The sequence below is a fragment of the Lepisosteus platostomus genome, chromosome 21, assembly GCF_059453375.1.
Source record: "Lepisosteus platostomus isolate fLepPlt1 chromosome 21, fLepPlt1.hap1, whole genome shotgun sequence".
Taxonomy (NCBI): domain Eukaryota; kingdom Metazoa; phylum Chordata; class Actinopteri; order Semionotiformes; family Lepisosteidae; genus Lepisosteus; species Lepisosteus platostomus.
Genome location: NC_142631.1, coordinates 3,040,496 through 3,055,460, shown reverse-complemented (window position 1 = coordinate 3,055,460; position 14,965 = coordinate 3,040,496). Strand labels below are relative to the sequence as shown.

Here is a 14,965-nt window from a genome sequence, read left to right as displayed (position 1 = left end):
TGGCAAACCGCGAATTCTCCAGAATGAAAGCAATAACTCCACTGTGTTTACAGGGAAGTGCTTGGCATTGCAAACATATAATTTCAAATGTTTACAGTGGCAACATGGAGACCATCAGGGTTAATAACACCGGGCAACATATCAGCGAGTTCCAGGAACCTGAGAAACCGCGGGTTTCGGGAGAGTTACTGCGCTGACACGCACGTCCAGGTGCTCAGGAATTTGGGAGGCAGAAGGAACGGGAGAACGGACAACCAGGCATTATTATTATTAATACTACTACTACTAATAATAATAATAATAATTCCTTACACGTATATAATGATTTACTGGACACTCAAAGTGCTTTACAGGTAATGGGGAATCCCACCGCCGCCACCAGTGTGCAGCCCCACCTGGATGATGCGCCAGTCCGCTCCCCACACACCAGCTCTCAGTGGGGAGGAGAGCAGAGTAAATGAGCCAGTTCAGAGATGGGGATTATTAAGAGGCCATGATTGATAAGGGCCAGAGGGAAATTTGGTAACACCCCCACTCTTTTCGAGAAACGCCCTGGGATTTTTAATGACCACAGAGAGTCAGGACCTCGGTTTTACGTCTCATCCGAAGGACGGCACCTGTTTTTACGCTATACTGGAGCATTAGGACCCACATGGACCGCAGGGTGAGCGCCCCCTGCTGGCCCCACTAACACCTCTTCCAGCAGCAGCCTTAGTTTTTCCCAGGAGGTCTCCCATCCAGGTACTGGCCAGGCTCCCACCTGCTGAGCTCCAGTGGGGCTGCCAGCGGTGAGCTGCAGGGTGATCTGATGCTCTCTGCTTTCGCGTTCTCCATCTGTTAGGAAACCCGAGGTACAAAATTGTACACAATATTCTAAATGAGGCATTAACAGTGTGTTCTACCATTTTGACTTAACATCAAAAGGGACCTTGTGTCTCGCTGACCGGTATTCGAGGTCGCTGAGTGGTGCGGGCGACCCCCTACTGACCGTACCCTACTGTCGTGAGGGGCAAAGGAACAGCATTCCCATAATGCCACAGCAGGGAGGGGGGGGGGGGGGGAGGTCTTGTTTTTCCCCTCTGCGACGGCTTTTCAAAGCCCTTTTCTGGAATTTTCACCCTGTTCTGGTGGACACCTGGTACATAAAGTGTCTGGAGCTGCCGGGGACCAGACGTCAGGACATTATCGGGAGCTCACCGGGAGAGGCCCACCCCTCCTTCACAGCCCGTCATGAATTTACAGAGTCTCATAAACACACCATCTGGCACTCACTGGTCAGGCATGTGCTGCACGGCGTCTCTGCTCTGGAGAGCTTACTTGGGGGACCTGTCGGACAGATCCTGCTTACCCTTGACTGGCTGGGCGATCGGGGGGGGGGGGGGGGGCAGATTCCAAAGGTCAGGGGGTTCAGCAGGCCTTTCAGATCTGATCAGTGCAGTTCCTTGTTCACAGTCTGTAATGGAGCTGGAGCTCTGCCCTCTGTGAGTGCTGCTCCTCTCCCACGAAAACGCTGTGAAAGCTGGGGGGATTAAGCGGTCGAACACATGGAACACATGGAGCTACGTGTGGCACAGCAGAGGGGTTAGGGGCAGGATTGTGGCGTTTGTGGGCCCTAGGCACTTTCACTCCGAAATGTGCAAAGAGAGGGGTCAACGCCAACTGGAATGACGTCAGCTGGTATGACGCACTTTCAGCTCTTCTGATGCTAAACCACGTGTTCGATGGAGCGAGTCCAGCGACCATCCCTTCGAGACTTCTGGTTTCTAGAAGAGCCGCTGGATGGCGTGTGATTATTGATTTGGAGCACCCAGAGTCGGTCGCAAGCATGTTATTCCAGCTCGATTTTCATCAGTCACTAGTTTGTCCCTCCTCCGTAGGCCATAAACATTTTGCAGGCATTAGGCTCTCTGCCTACAGTGCATCGTGGGAAATCCGGCACTGGTTAGGTGCCCATACAGCTAACCAGACACCACTTCTTCTAAAAGTCCAAGATGAGGGCTGCAGGGGAACAGGAAAAGGTTCATTCCATGCTGAGAAAAAGAGACGCTTGCCTTTTCAGCTCCTAATGAACCTTTTCCTGTTCTATCACTTCTGATAGCTGTATGGCCTCCTTGGAAATTCGTCACACCAGCCTTGACCTTGTCCCTTACTTGGATACCGTTAGGGCAAACCTGCATGATGGGATAGGCTGAGATGCCCCCCCTTCCCCGCTGACAATATCTGTTGTCAGCAGTGATGCCCGCCAAGCCCCCACTCATTCATCATGGACATGCTGTCTGTGTGTTTACCTGGAGATAATTAGGTTTGATAGGTACAAGAACCTTAGGCAGCATTCTTAGGCTGTCGCCAACATTAATGCCACCAACAGGCAAGGATGCCAACAACCGTAATAACACTTGTCACAAAAACAAGACATTTCAAAAAGTCACGGAGGATCAAGAATGAATTTATTGCATTTGTTTCTCACGTGTAACTGTTTGACATCCTTAAAAAAAAACAAAAACCTAGAGCCAACGTCACTACAATGTTACTACAATGTCCTCCTAAACACCCAATATATTACTGTACAAATCTACTCTGATTACACTATGTACACGACAGCAACTCGAGCCTGACACACAACCACAGAGCAACAAGGTTAAGATCGTACCAAGAACGGACCAAAACACGGGCAGGAAGTGACCAGATACCACTTCCTGTAGCGGGATGCGCTCCTAACTCCAGACTCTCCTCACTGAGCCAGTCACCGGGCCTTCCCATCATCCCCCCCAGGGCTTGCACACAAGAAAAGAACATGTACAGTGCCTTGCGAAAGTATTCGGCCCCCTTGAACTTTTCAACCTTTTGCCACATTTCAGGCTTCAAACATAAAGATATAAATTTTTTATTTTATGTGAAGAATCACCAACAAGTGGGACACAGTTGTGAAGTGGAACGAAATCTATTGGATTTTTGAAACTTTTTTAACTAATAAAAAAATGAAAAGTGGGGCGTGCAAAATTATTCGGCCCCTTTACTTTCAGTGCAGCAAACTCACTCCAGAAGTTCAGCGAGGATCTCTGAATGATCCAATGTTGTCCTAAATGACTGATGGTGATAAATATAATCCACCTGTGTGTAATCAAGTCTCTGTATAAATGCACCTGCTCTGTGATAGTCTCAAGGTTCTGTTGAAAGCGCAGAGAGCATCATGAAGACCAAGGAACACACCAGGCAGGTCCGTAATACTGTTGTGGAGAAGTTTAAAGCCGGATTTGGATACAAAAAGATTTCCCAAGCTTCAAACATCCCAAGGAGCACTGTGCAAGCGATCATCTTGAAATGGAAGGAGTATCAGACCACTGCAAATCTACCAAGACCTGGCCGTCCCTCTAAACTTTCAGCTCAGACAAGGAGAAGACTGATATGAGATGCAGCCAAGAGGCCCATGATCACTCTGGATGAACTGCAGAGAACTACAGCTGAGGTGGGAGAGTCTGTCCATAGGACAACAATCAGTCTTACACTGCACAAATCTGGCCTTTATGGAAGAGTGGCAAGAAGAAAGCCATTTCTCAAAGATATCCATAAAAAGTCTCGTCTAAAGTTTGCCACAAGCCACCTGGGAGACACCCCAAACATGTGGAAGAAGGTGCTCTGGTCAGATGAAACCAAAATCGAACTTTTTGGCCACAATGCAAAACGATATGTTTGGCGTAAAAGCAACACAGCTCATCACCCTCAACACACCATCCCCACTGTCAAACATGGTGGTGGCAGCATCATGGTTTGGGCCTGCTTTTCTTCAGCAGGGACAGGGAAGATGGTTAAAATTGAGGGGAAGATGGATGCAGCCAAATACAGGACCATTCTGGATGAAAACCTGTTGGAGTCTGCAAAAGACCTGAAACTGGGACGGAGATTTATCTTCCAACAAGACAATGATCCCAAACATACAGCAAAATCTACAAAGGAATGGTTCACAAATAAACGTATCCAGGTGTTTGAATGGCCAAGTCAAAGTCCAGACCTGAATCCAATCGAGAATCTGTGGAAAGAGCTGAAAACTGCTGTTCACAAACGCTCTCCATCCAACCTCACTCAGCTCGAGCTGTTTTGCAAGGAAGAATGGGCAAGAATTTCAGTCTCTCGATGTGCAAAACTGATAGAGACATACCCCAAGCGACTTGCAGCTGTAATCGCAGCAAAAGGTGGCTCTACAAAGTATTAACGCAAGGGGGCCGAATAATTTTGCACGCCCCACTTTTCATTTTTTTATTAGTTAGAAAAGTTTCAAAAATCCAATAGATTTCGTTCCACTTCACAATTGTGTCCCACTTGTTGGTGATTCTTCACATAAAATAAAAAATTTATATCTTTATGTTTGAAGCCTGAAATGTGGCAAAAGGTTGAAAAGTTCAAGGGGGCCGAATACTTTCGCAAGGCACTGTAAATCGAGTCCTTGAAGCATTTCTAAACCATTATAGGTGCTATAAAACCAAGAGACATCGTAGCAGTAAAAATGGCCCAGACTGCATGGTGTTTTAAATCATCTTGAGGCTTTAAAATGCATATCCTTTGACTTTGGTTTTTGGGTCTGCTGACCCCGAATTTCAGTTTCGCTTCATCATCGTCAGTGCCCCGTCGGCCAACCTCGCCCGGCCAGTGGCCGGCCGCTCCCCCTCGTCTCTCGGAGATTTCCGGGCCCTCCTGCGCCATCGGATTTCGGCAGACAGAGCCTGCCGCCGATTCCAGCCCCGGCAAATTTCCAAACAGAAAACGGAAAGCCCAGCGACGCAAAAGCTCTCCAGCTTGCAACAAGTGCCATTGTAAAAGGGGGGCTTTTCAAAACACTCCTGGAAATGTCTTGATCGCACCCTTAACTTTCCACAGGAACACAGTGCAACACACACACACATACACGTCACACCCCTCTGGGACCTGGCCTTTGTGTGACATACTGTTATGTGCATTTCACATATACCAAAAGCAGGACACTTAGAGAGCAAAAATCAGGCACTTTTAACACCTCACCCTGTACAGTGAATTCATGACACTTTGCAGGGTGGACTGGTGGCCCTGTGACTCAGGATCTGCGCCTGTGGCTGGAAGGTTGCCGGTTCGAATCCCGCGGCCGGCAGAGGAATCCTACTCCGTTGGGCCCCTGAGCCAGGCCCTTCACCCCAGCTGCTCCAGGGGCGCCGTGTAAATGGCTGACCCTGCGCTCTGACCCCCAGCTTCTCTCCCTGTCTGTGTGTCTCATGGAGAGCAAGCTGGGGTCTGCGAAAAGACGAATTCCTAATGTGAGAAATTGTATAGGGTTGATAAAGTGATCTTATCTTTTTTGTTGCTGGGCACCTGCTGTTCTTTCCTGGCTTAGCTCACAGTTACTCCCATGCTGCCTGTGAGTCTCCGCAGGATTCGGCGTCAACAGGGGAAGGCACTAGGGGGCACTGTTTCGCCTGAAGCCAGGACAGCCCCATCCGACTAATCCAGGTGTGACCTTTCACCCCTGTTGGTTACTCTCCAAGACTGACCCCCACTACCCCTGATGCAGTCCGTGTTTTCTCAAATTCACGCACACTCCCACGCAAATGCAGTGATCTCAGCCTGCATTAGTTCCTCGAAGAGCTCATACACACTTGTCAATGACTTGGTTTGGTTCTGTTAAAGAGGCAGATGTATCACTACAAATTGAGAAGCTAGTGTTGACATATAGAAATCATTCAGAACCATCTCCAGAGCACAAAAGCTTGGTAAGTTGAATCATGCTAAATGAACAGACAAAGGTATTTCATTTTATTTTGATAGGTGTATATGAGCTCTTTGACATTACCCAAGCCTGATCTGCAACCAGTTTCTGAAAAGCTCCAGCCCCCAGAACATCGGAACTTGCTGGAGCTAAATTATATTACAGGCTCAGTCTTGGCCAATAATTGCTTAGGTTACAGCAAGATCAGGACAACAAAGGCTTAGGCAATGGTCAAGGGCTAATGTAGTCTGTTACAATCTCAGACATTCCTTCCTACCCAGTTACAAAAGGAAACCACAGGCTCGCTCCAGCAAAGGCTTCTGGGAGATGTAGTTTTGTGGTTCTGCCCCACCCCACAAAGCATTAGGAAGAACAGTGCAAGAACAGGAGCCCCCCCCTCGCCTCCTACCCCAATTTCTCATTAACCTCTCCTTTTCCCACACAGGCCCCGACCGCCATCTACAGCTCCCAGCATCACAAGCATCACAAGTCCACTCTGCACAATACTGGATCTCCCAGAAGCCTCACTTACTGTATGGCTCTATACAAGCGGTATCGAAACACTCAACAATAAAAAAAAAAAACAAAACAAGAAATAAAACACAAAAAGTACAAGAGATTACAATGTGGTTTCAAACAGAAAAAAGGAACAGCAGAAACAGCATTTTGTTCTGTTACACAACGTAACCACTGTTCCGCAAATATTTTGTTCCGGACCCTCGCGATCGGGAGAATCTTACAATCCACAGGCTGGTCCGTCCCGAAACACAAAGGGGGCACCTGCCCGCCCCACGTCACACGAGGGATATCCTCCACCCTGTTTCCGATCCCCTTTTCCTTAAACTGGAACCCACCGGGGAGGGGGGGGGGTCTGTCTACATCATGGCCGAAGAGAGAGACACAGGACGCCCGAGTGACCAGAGTCCACAGCTCCTGGGGGAGATCGCACGCTCTTGCACACAGGTCGTGAAGCAGCAGGAGAGCTTAACCAGGGTTCCAGCGAGTTCAGTCACAACGTTTGTATGATAACCTAAAACCTGCCCCCCGGGTGGGAGTGCACACTCAGGCGAGCGAGGGACAGAAAGCTGGGGGGGGGGGGGAGGGTCTGCAGCCCTGGTCCGGGGAAGTCCCCGACTCCCAATCCAGTCCGCCTTAAAGGCCACCCCAAATCTTCTGCAAGAAACTGACCAATCCATGATTACCTACCAAGCCTGCAGACTGGAGGCTCTCCAGAAGCAGGGATAAATACCCCCTCCCCCCCACCCCCCAGTCACAGCAGCGCTGCCAGTTGTACTGATGGCATCAGTCTGGCAGAGAGGTGGCATCGGAGCACATCCTGGTGCCTGCTGGAACTGCTGGAACAGACAATCACTCGGCTCTCCGAGGGCAAACCTGTTCTCCGCCCACGCCAACAGGCCGCTGTAGTTGCCTGAAACGGCCACTCTCAACACTTGGCAGGAGAGCAAGGGCAAACAAGAACCAGTGTTTCAAACCTCAGACACCGTTAGGACAGGCATAAACAAGACACACACACACACACCGCTGTGTACTCAAGTTGTTTTAAATGCATGAAGAAGGGGGATGAGTTTCCCGTTTTAAGGTGCGCAGAGATGACAGTTCATTATGTCTTCGGTACGGAAGGAACGGTATTTCAGGATATGCTGTTAAAAGGCCTAGCTGTGCTTCTGTTCATGTCAATTCTGGCAAGAAAGCTGCGATGTCTGACGTTGCAAACTACAGACAGAAAACAGCCCGGAGGGTGCCCCTAACGCAACATGCTCTTCCGTGTGCATTTTTTGTCTTTATTCTGCTATAATTCTACAGATGATCCAATTACATTTTAGCGTGCTTTTGAAAAATTCTGCAAAAATGATTTGGAATTCCCCAAACGTTCGAGGTTGGCTATGCAATGCACTGTTACATCGCAATTTCAGTTCTTGGCTGCTCCTGTGCCCTGCAGGTGCTGTGTTGTAAAACTGAGCAGAAGGGAGGGGAATGATGTCACAGGAAATGAGTGCAACATCACTGCATGTGAGCCTTCCTGTCCGCTCTGAGTCAACAGCACATGCCAGAAATGACCAGCGATGGCTTCTGATTGCCTTAAAAAAAAAAGAACACAACTGTGATTTATTACGCTGCTCTTTCATGAAGCCAGCTGGGTACAACCAGGTCTCAAATCCAGTGACTTGCAAAGATGGGATCAGTGGTTCTCAGGCTTAGCTCAACCTTCTGCGCAAGGTGACTGCAGTCTCAGCCCGCCGGGCGTGAAGTAAGCTTCCACTTCCTGTAGAACGCTAACAGCACACGTTTACACTTCCAGCACGCTGAAATCTACCCCCTGTGCAATTCAAAAACAAGCCCAGCCAACGAAAGACAACACCACAGGCATAAGGAACAGGTTTTTCGTCCTCTTCCCCGACACATGAAGCATCGAAAGAAAATCACTGCTTAACGTAGGCGTGTGCTAAACAGCAGGTGTGAGGATTTGCGTAAAGATTTTAGGTGCCAATTTAGTCAATTGGTCAATTGCATTTATCTGTGATGCATCAGAGTGCAGCTTTCGCCGTAAACCACCTCATTAGTGAGAGAGCTGAATGGGCAGAACTGAGGAGCTGATTTAACCCGCCGAAATGTCGAGCCGGGTAAAAAAAAAAAAATCAAGAAAGGAAGACGCAGATGGGAATCGATATTCCCCCCGATTATCGAGAGAATGATGCTTTTGCACCGTCAGCGCGATGGAGGCTAGACTAAGACCCCCTCGGTCCCGTTTAGAGACGAGTCGAGGCGCAGAGTCAGCATGTGAGGAGCGGTGTGTGTGTGCGGCGTGACACGCCCACTGTCGGGCACGTGGGGCAGACCTGACGAGTCGCTGCAGAGCTCCGCCTGTAGAGATTGAAGGCAATCTGACCGCAGGGCAGCTGCTGCCCCCTCCTGCGGTCTCCCCCCCGACATGACAACACCCCACCTCTTGCTGCTCGGCCAGCAGCGGCCTTCTTGCGAGGCGAGAACGCGACGGGGGACGGCCCCGTTGAACATTTCGGGGTTCGGCTAGCTGGGACTATCTGTGGCTCAGAGACCAGTGAGCAGCCACGCGCTCGTCCAGGAGGGAAAGGGAGAGAACCCAGCAGCTGGTGCGAAGCCTGCGGCGCAGCGGTGCCGACGGTATAGCTTCCCGCGCAGGACTCGCCCACTGCTCGCCTGCGACCTTCACAGCGGCGCCCCCTGCTGGCGCCAAATCGGCATGGCGACTTGACTTCTAGCTGGCAAACTGGACAGGATGCGCGCTCGGAAGGAGGGTGATGATTCCCAGCAGGCTTTTGCATCAGGTGGGGCACGGTGGGGGGGCCAAGCAGAGAGGTGGAGATTAATGGGGAGCCACAGGGCAGATTCCTACGGAGTTTCCAAAATGCAGAGACTGGCGGGGGAGGTTCGTAGCCGGGTAGCCGCGCGGCAGACAAGCCAGGAAGGATCCGGGAACTCGGTGGGGAGTCCGAAGAAGCAAGAGGTCAGTGCGCAGCAGGGCGAAAGCAGAGCGGAGCACAGCGACGCAAACAGGACTCTCAGGGGAAAACTCAATGACAGAGCGCTGAGCCGGGGCTCAGCCAGGGCTTACTGTAAACACCACGGAGACTAACTGGGTAAACTGGTTGTTGATCAGTGGCAGCGACAACTGCCCCTACCACGTCTGGACAGATGCAGGGGTGCAAGCCAACATTCCCAAGGGTATTATGCCAAAGAAACATTAGTGCACCTACTACAAATAGGATCGCCATTTTCCCCGATAATAACTTGTAGTTTTAAGCGCTAACTTCCTTTCGATGCTCAATGTGTACCCCCCCCCCCCTACAGGGATCCCCTCATCGGACATGCGTCTCCGAAAACTAGGCCCTAGTAGCCAAAAATTAAAAAGTGCTTGTAACATAGCGCCCTCACTTTTCCCCCCCCCCATTGTACACACTCTGAAGTCACTGCTCGGGGCTTGGCACTCCGCAGATGTCTCATGAGGACACCAGCCTGCACAACAGGCTAGCTGGTCGAACAGGGATCTTTAACTGGGCCATTAGCACACGCCCAGAAACTAGGCACCAGAAACCGGTCCAATGAAGTCATTCAGCTGGGACAAAGGAACTCAGGAGACACTGGTTCTCTGGGACCAGGGATACAGACCTCGAATTGGGGTCCCTGTGGGTCAAAAGAACAAGTCAGAGACAGAAGGCTCGTCGGGCTGTTGCACCAGGTGGTGAGGATTTCCAGGATAAGACAGGTTGAGGCACCATCGGTGCTCCGAAGGGAGTCAGCGTCCATCGCACGTCAGTCCATTTGGGCTCCACAATCCTCTGGTCAGTCAAGGTTCTTATCCCATTCCATGACAGTAGTTCTGCTTCATTCAGAGGTCAGAGGTCAAAGGTCAGAGGCCACATCCCCTCCCCCCCCCCCCTTCTGACCTCCAAAAAAAAAAAACCTTTAGAACATTCATAGCCACGAGCAAACAAAATACACAATACTCCACAAAACAAAACCAAAAAAACTCCAGTGTGGGGGAGGGAAAAAAAAAAGGAAAATAAAAATGGTGAAAACAAACGGACAGCAGTGCTTTACGATATAAAAACCACAGGACGCACACACAATCAGAAGTCCAGAAACTCACCAAACACAGGAGGGCTTGCTCATTTCGGTCTCTGCTCAGAGTCTGCCTCCCGTGTTTTAAGGGGAGTGTATATACGCTTTGGATAGAAGGCAATGGAATTGTGTTTTTTTTTTAAAGCGCCATGCCGATCGCACCGAGTCCAAAGAGGAGGGAAGGAATAAGTAAGGCCTCTTCCTGTTCTCTGGTTGCCGCGGCGACCCGGAAGAGTGACTTAACCCTGGTCCAATCGGTGAAGGGGCAGGGTGGGCGGGGCAGTGCCCTGCCCTTGCAAGAGTCCCGCCCCCTCTTCCACAGGAAAACTGCACTCCAGCAGCCCAGCCCTTCCAGAACTGCCAAGGGGTGCGAGACAACGCACTGCCTTTGTAGGAGGATGGGGTCCGGGGGTGAACCCCCTCCGTGTGTCTGTACACTTGGGGTACTTCCAACTCCACTTGCATGTCTGACATGGGCTTTCCATGGAGGCAGAAGGGAAGACATCGGAGTTTGTCCAGGGAATCTCGCCCCCCTCCAGTCTCCCGCAGCGACCTGGTGTGCCAGATGTGGGGGGGGGGGGCGGCTCCCTGGGAGTGCACACAGGTGTGCTGAGCATCGAGGCCACTCCCCCCCCTCCCTGCGTGTGCTGGCCCCGCCCCCCTAGGCGGCGTGCTCCCGCAGGGCCTGATGCAGACGCTCGAAGGTGGGCCGGTCCTTGATGTCGCGGCTCCAGCAGCGCAGCATGAGCTCGAAGAGGGGCGCCGGGCACAGCGGGGGCGGAGACAGGAAGATCTGGGGGAGGGAAGAGAGGGGCAGAGTGAGAGGGAGAGCCGCCGCGCCCCAAACTCGGCCTCCGCAGGAAGACCTGGGCAGCCCAGCAAGCCTTCCGAGCTTCCTGCCGAATCCCCGGCTCTCAGGCACGAGATGCACCAGCGACCGCAACGGAGCGGTGGCTCTGTGGCTCAGGATCTGTGGCTGGAAGGTTGCCGGTTCTAATCCCGCAGCCGGCAGAGGAATCCTACTCCGTTGGGCCCCTGAGCCAGGCCCTTCACCCCAGCTGCTCCAGGGGCGCCGTATGAATGGCTGACCCTGTGCTCTGACCCCCAGCTTCTCTCCCTGTCTGTGTGTCTCATGGAGAGCAAGCTGGGGTCTGCGAAAAGACAAATTCCTAATGCAAGAAATTGTATAGGGCCGATAAAGTGATCTTTTCTTATCTTATTCTGAGCCTAGGATTCTGGCCTCCTCCAGCATTCAACTATTAGCATTAGAATAGTTGAAAGAGCATCACGTCAGGCGACGTCATTCCAATTGGCGTTTAACCCTCTTTTTGAACATTTCGGGGTTAAAGAGCCTGGGACCCATGAACACCAAAATCCAGTCCTGTGTCCAGTCTTTATTTAGTTGTAATAATAGAAGATTATTTTCATATAGTGCCTTTCACTCATGTTGAGGGGCGCCCAGATGCCTCTACGTGTCAGTTTAAAAGGCAATATGTATATTTTTATATACATGTCTGTGTCTGTCTGGCAGACCGGGGGGTGGGAACATTACACCCTAGCGTGCCCCCCCCCTTCCCCAGGTGAGCGTACCTGCCGGCCCTGGTTCCTGAAGAACTCCCCCGTGTTCTCGATCACCTGCTCGTCCGACAGCAGGCTGTAGGGCTGCTCTTTGCACAGTGTGAAGATCTCCCACAGGGTCACGCCGAAGGCCCACGCGTCACTCGCTGTGGTGAACTTGCCCTGCGTGCAGAAACCACACCATCTTCAGGCCCCGGCAAACGAGTGCCAACAGACTGGAAATGTAAACCACGTTTGGCTCCGATATTAAGACCCCCCTCTGCTTCTTTCAGCCTATCTTCTCTTACAAAGGCCGACTGTCACACACTGTGATAAAAGCAGCGTGAAGGCCTGTCCGCGGTGATATCATGCAAAAGACACGGGTGAAAGGGTGACGCAGCTGCAGGGTAGCAGCACAGAAAAACAGGAGCTTGCAAAGCACAGGTATGGAGAAATGACAGACAACCCTTGAAGGGGCTTTATGTACTGTAGCTCTGATGCATACCTACATAGTCAAGATTGGTAACACACAGGCAGTCACACACCTCACAATCAGACACATCTCACTGGCGATCTAATCTCCGCAGCCTGTCAAATACAGTCACAGGATACAGAAACACTACCCCTGATACACAAGCACAGACACACACTGTCTCCCCCCCAGACACAAAAACACAGACACACACACTCTCTCCCCCCCCAGACACACAAGCACAGACGCACACACACTCTCCCATCCAGACACACAAGCACAGACACACACGCACTCTCCCCCCCAGACACACAAGCACAGACACACACACTCTCCCCCCAGACACACACACTCTCCCCCCCAGACACAAAAACACACACACACACACTCTCCCCCCAGACACACACACTCTCCCCCCAGACACACAACACACAAGTAGACACACACTGTCTCCCCCGAGACACACAACACACAAGCAGACACACACTGTCTCCCCCAAGACACACAACCAAAGACACACACTCTCTCCCCCAGGCGCACAACGCACAAACACAGACACACACACTCTCTCCCCCAGACGCACAACGCACAAACAGACACACACACTCTCCCCCCCAGACACAAAAACACACACACACACTCTCCCCCCAGACACACACACTCTCTCCCCCCAGACACACACACTCTCCCCCCAGACACACAACACACAAGCAGACACACACTGTCTCCCCCAAGACACACAACCAAAGACACACACTCTCTCCCCCAGGCGCACAACGCACAAACACAGACACACACACTCTCTCCCCCAGACGCACAACGCACAAACAGACACACAAGCACCAGGGGTGCGCTGACCAGCAGGATGCTCTCCCAGGCCATCCAGCGGATGGGCAGCACGGCTCGGCCCTGGATGCGGTAGTAGTCGCTGCTGTAGAGGTTGCGGCTCATGCCGAAGTCGGCGATCTTGATTGTGAGCCGGCGGTCCACCAGGCAGTTGCGTGTTGCCAGGTCGCGGTGCACGAAGTTCAGGGAGGCCAGGTACCGCATCCCCGAGGAGATCTGGGCCGACATGTGCAGGAGGTCGGCCAGGCTGGGGGGGGGGGGGACAGAACGGAAAGAGGGGGTCATCACCACGCTGGCGTGGACCAGCCCTGGGGGCACTGCTGGACCTGCTGGACATAGGCTCACGGATGGAGCCGGGCAGTGGGGCCACACTGCAGTACCACGCACCCAGGAGCTCTCGAGGCCACGCGCGCAGCACCCAGGAGCTCTCGAGGCCACGCGCGCAGCACCCAGGAGCTCTCGAGGCCACGCGCGCAGCACCCAGGAGCTCTCGAGGCCACGCGCGCAGCACCCAGGAGCTCTCGAGGCCACGCGCGCAGCACCCAGGAGCTCTCGAGGCCACGCGCGCAGCACCCAGGAGCTCTCGAGGCCACGCGCGCAGCACCCAGGAGCTCTCGAGGCCACGCGCGCAGCACCCAGGAGCTATGCAGAAGTCCGGGGGGCCATGCTGACCTGACCGAGGGGATGTTGTTGGCGTGGGTCAGCGTGCTCTCCACCTCCCTCTGCGACAGGAACATGTTCAGGTCCCCGTTCTCCATGTACTCCGTCACCGTGCACAGCGGGTCGGAGCTGACGCAGACGCACAGCAGCCGGATGATGTTGGGGTCGTTCAGGCGCGACATGATCTTGATCTCCTTCAGGAAGTCGTTCCTGCGGCGCACGGAGACACAAGACAGGGTGAGCTGCGGGCCTCCTACGGAAATCATCGGCTACCTTCGTACAGGGTCAAACTGCCCCCACATCTAGCTCTCAAAAAATGGTGGAAGTGGTCATGCACTGCTTTGGAGAACGGCTGTGCTTAAGAGAGGTCATTAGTCTGGACTATCGCCAGTTTTTATTCCACGTTTAACTACCTCATTGATATTATTATTGGCTGCACTGTAGCGATAGAATGCTGTTCCCCATTTGTGTGGGTGCTGGGAGTTATTACCAGCTCTGTAAAACCTGCTGGATTGTGGCCACTAATGATGCTGCTGCCCCCTAGTGGCAGACTAAGGTAAACGGCTCCTGTCAATGCAAACAAGCTCCCTACTGTCCCATTTGTACCTGTGCAAAACATCACCACTCTCACTGACTTCAGTGTAGGATTGGTGGACTTGCACACCTCAGTTCATAATCACCCTGCTTTCCAAGTCTTTAAGCATTTCAGGAGGAAAAGTAGGGGTGCCGTTTATATTAAGGCAATACAGAACTTCTATTTTACAGCCGGCAGCCATATCACTTTGCAGCTCACACCTGGCAGCCCCACTGGAGCTCAGCAGGTGTGAGCCTGGCCAGTACCTGGATGGGAGACCTCCTGGGAAAGCTAAGGTTGCTGCTGGGAGAGGTGTTAGTGGGGCCAGTAGGGGGCGCTCACCCTGTGGTCTGTGTGGGTCCTAATGCCCCAGTATAGTGACGGGGACACTATACTGTAAAAAGGTGCCGTCCTTCGGATGAGACATTAAACAAAGGTCCTGACTCTATCTGGTCATTAAATATCACAGGGTGTTGCTCGAAAAGAGTTGGGGTGTTACTGCTGG

The 14,965-nt window shown here is 52.2% G+C and overlaps 1 protein-coding gene across 3 annotated transcripts in view; it reads right to left on the bottom strand.

Annotated features, from left to right (window-relative positions):
- Window positions 1–5,764: 5,764 nt before the first annotated feature.
- The window catches only part of ddr2l (discoidin domain receptor family, member 2, like), a 37,515-nt gene continuing 28,314 nt past the window's right edge, over window positions 5,765–14,965 (bottom strand). For all 3 annotated transcript variants that reach the window (XM_088615084.1, XM_088615083.1, XM_088615085.1), the window contains 4 exons: window positions 13,899–14,096; window positions 13,239–13,473; window positions 11,942–12,091; window positions 5,765–11,144 (listed from right to left, as the gene is read on the bottom strand). In XM_088615084.1, coding sequence (XP_088471210.1) covers window positions 11,013–11,144; window positions 11,942–12,091; window positions 13,239–13,473; window positions 13,899–14,096 — 715 coding nt within the window. In that variant the 3' untranslated portion in view covers window positions 5,765–11,012. The remainder of the gene's footprint in view (window positions 11,145–11,941; window positions 12,092–13,238; window positions 13,474–13,898; window positions 14,097–14,965) is intronic.